The sequence below is a fragment of the Bison bison genome, unplaced genomic scaffold (assembly GCF_000754665.1).
Source record: "Bison bison bison isolate TAMUID 2011002044 unplaced genomic scaffold, Bison_UMD1.0 scf7180017864254, whole genome shotgun sequence".
NCBI lineage: Eukaryota > Metazoa > Chordata > Mammalia > Artiodactyla > Bovidae > Bison > Bison bison.
The window spans coordinates 4,251,647-4,255,179 of NW_011494826.1; the positions used below are offsets into that span (position 1 = coordinate 4,251,647).

A 3,533-nucleotide genomic window follows, 5' to 3' on the forward strand; every position below is an offset into this window, starting at 1 on the left:
TCCCCATCTCATTTTAAACAATGGTAGCATAACTCACATATTATTTTTCACGTGGCTTTTCGCACTTTAACAATATATCTCAGATATGTGGTATATATAATATACACAATGCAATATTACTCTGCCATAAAAAAGAAGGAAACATTGCTATTTGTAGCAATGTGGACAGACCTAGGGAATATCATGCATAATGAAATATGTCCGACAGAGAAAAGCATGCATGTGGAATTTTAAAAATAATAAAAATAAACATATATACAAAACAGAAACAAACTCTCAGACATAGAAAACAAACTTGTGGTAACCAAAGGGGAACGGGAAAGGAGGAGGGACAAATTAACAGGTATTATTATATAGTATATAAAATAAATAAGCAACAAGGACTCACTGCATAGCAGTGGGAATTATACCCAATATATTGTAATAACCTACAATGGAATATAATCCGCACACATAATGGATCACTATGCTGTACACCTGAAAATAACATAATATTATGAGTCAACTATACCTTCATTTTTCTATTCAACTATCATATTCATTTTTTTTTAAATTGAAAAAACCCCAACAGATCTCAAAGATAATTCCATATCAACACACAAACATTTTAAAATTCTTTTTTGTGACACCTAGTATTCTGTTGTACTAACACTTTTTCAATTAATTCCTTATTGAGAGGCATTAGATTGGTACCAATTATTTGCTCTTATACAAAATTTGGGATGAATAACACCGAGCAACTTAATTTCACAACTAAGTACAGATCATTATATCTGTAAATTTTTGGATATCAAAAGTTCTGCCCTTTCCACTACTCCATAGCTGCCTTAGGATTCTAAGAAATAACACAAGACTCACAATGATATCCATTTAAATTCTTTTATTTAAAAATGTTACCCAAATAGCCAAATTACGCTTTCCACTTCAATACAAAATTTAAAATTGTTTTTCTGAATATGTTGAAGGACCAAAAGAGCCTGAGAGATGGCTTTACGCCCAAGGAAAATGACCTCAAAACCAGCAGACAAGTATTGTACTGGCTCTCACTTCGCACTCAGAAGGTATCTGCTCCTGAGGAGTCTGCGTCCCCCTGGACAGTGCCCACGCTCAGAGACTGTGAGCAGTCTTCCAGGTTCACTGAGGGTAGTGTCACAGACATCTTGGCAGGTGATGTTTGAGAAGTGAAGAGTGGAACCGCTTTACCACCTGTAAAATGAGAAACTCATTCAGTTAAAGAAGTGTACCTGAGTACTTAATACTGGGGATCAAAAAGAGAATTGCATTTGGGATAAATTCTTTTCTCAAGGTGCTCAGATCTTGTCAGAGAGATAAAAATCACCCTTCTTTCCATACCCACTCCCAGACAATTAGAGACAATATTTTACAAGTATATGTTATGATCTGAATGTTTCAGATCAAATCAGATCAGTCGCTCAGTCGTGTCCGACTCTTTGCGACCCCATGAATCGCAGCACGCCAGGCCTCCCTGTCCATCACCAACTCCCGGAGTTCACTCAGACTCAAGTCCATCAAGTCAGTGATGCCATCCAGCCATCTCATCCTCTGTCGTCCCCTTCTCCTCCTGCCCCCAATCCCTCCCAGCATCAGAGTCTTTTTCAGTGAGTCAACTCTTCGCATGAGGTGGCCAAAGTACTGGAGTTTCTGAATGTTTATGTCTCCCCAAATTTATATGTTAAAATCCTAATGCCTAGTGTGGTGGTATTAAAAAGTGTGACCTTTGGGAGGTGCTTAGGTCAAGAGAGTGGAGCCCTCATATACAAGATTAGTGCCTTTATGAAAGAGGCCCCAGAGAGCTTGCCAGCCCCTTCTACCGTGTGAGGACACAGAACGAGGAAGAGGTGCCTCTATCTTGGGACGACCAGCCTCCAGAACTGTGAGAAATACATTTCTGTTGTCTAAAAGCCACTCAGTCTACAGTATTTTGTTATAATAGCCTGAATGGACTAAGACAGAATACAAGTGCCCAAAGTCATGTTACAGATGATAAACGGTAGGTAAGACCAAGCAGGGAAGGCAGTTTGAAATGAAGAATTCATTAATATGTTTAAAAAGAGAAAAAAAAAAAAGAGTTGACTACATATGTGTATCTATCTGCCGATAGCCTAATTCATTCCTCTAAGTTTAAAAAGCACATTACCTAAGAATATAAAGAATGCCAACTTGGTACTGTTTAAGACCACAAAAACCCTCATTTCAAATTTCACGGATTTACCATATAATCATAATAATAAGCATCTTAAAGGCAAATCATCTTAAATAATCTTACGGATATCTCTGAGTCAACAGTCATTGTAATTGACTTTATAACAGTCTTTAAAATAGTTTCTATAGTAATAAAGTGAAAATTTCCATCAGACTTTTATAGGGACCACAGTAGAAGAAGTCAGTTTTGGAGATTTCAAAGAGATGACTCAATCATAGCTGTCCAAGATGATCAAAATATTTGTAAAAGACAGATTCCTTTCATATTCTGATGTCCAAAAATGATTACTTTAATATTATCATTCCTGTTTGTTACTTACATCAATTTATTTTTTTTTTTTTTTCATAAAAGAGGAAAGGGAAATAAGATTTGGTATCATTATATCAATATCACAAACTAATGCACCAGCATAATCCTCTAAGAAGAAAGCAATTCTTATGTCATTTTAAATAAGTATTTTAAATAGGAAAAGAATTCTTGATATCTGGCTCTGTCAGGATATGATAAAAATTAAAATTAAGAAACAATAAGGACTTAAAAAAAATCTTCATAGTACATAAGCATTTAAATATTCTGACATTTTACAAAGCCATGATGTAGAATACTCAAGTAACCAAGAGTAGTAATCCAAGACCAGAGTTTACCTTGTCAATAAAGTAAAAACCAACACAGGGTACAACTAAGGCTTGAGAACAAAATTACTGGTCAACCTGTAAATTTAAATGCTATCTTTCCTCAATTAAGAAAAAATTTCATTCCTTCCATTACTCACATATCTGTCAAATACTACACTGTTACCAGACATTCTTCTTTTCTCTGTTATCCAATTTCACAAAACTGCTTTACATGTACCTTTATTTTCTACTCTGAGCATTAGATTACCGATTAGATTGTTCAATGATGTAACAACAGCTGTTATTTGTTTTTGGTGGGGGGACCTTGAAGAAGTTTCCAAGTCTCAAGATCAGATCAGATCAGATCAGTCGCTCAGTCGTGTCCGACTCTTTGCGACCCCATGAATCGCAGCACGCCAGGCCTCCCTGTCCATCACCAACTCCTGGAATTCACTCAGACTCATGTCCATCGAGTCAGTGATGCCATCCAGCCATCTCATCCTCTGTCGTCCCCTTCTCCTCTTGCCCCCAATCCCTCCCAGCATCAGAGTCTTTTCCAATGAGTCAACTCTTTGCATGAGGTGGCCAAAGTACTGGAGTTTCAGCTTCAGCATCATTCCTTCCAAAGATATTCCAGGGCTGATCTCCTTCAGAATGGACTGGTTGGATCTCCTTGCAGTCCAAGGGACTCTCAA

At 37.0% G+C, this 3,533-nt stretch overlaps 1 protein-coding gene across 1 annotated transcript in view; it reads right to left on the reverse strand.

The window, feature by feature from the left end:
- Window positions 1–865: 865 nt before the first annotated feature.
- Window positions 866–3,533, reverse strand: part of KIAA0586 (KIAA0586 ortholog) — a 133,316-nt gene continuing 130,648 nt past the window's right edge. Inside the window, exon 34 of the mRNA XM_010847676.1 lies at window positions 866–1,206. Coding sequence (XP_010845978.1) covers window positions 1,055–1,206 — 152 coding nt within the window. The 3' untranslated portion in view covers window positions 866–1,054. The remainder of the gene's footprint in view (window positions 1,207–3,533) is intronic.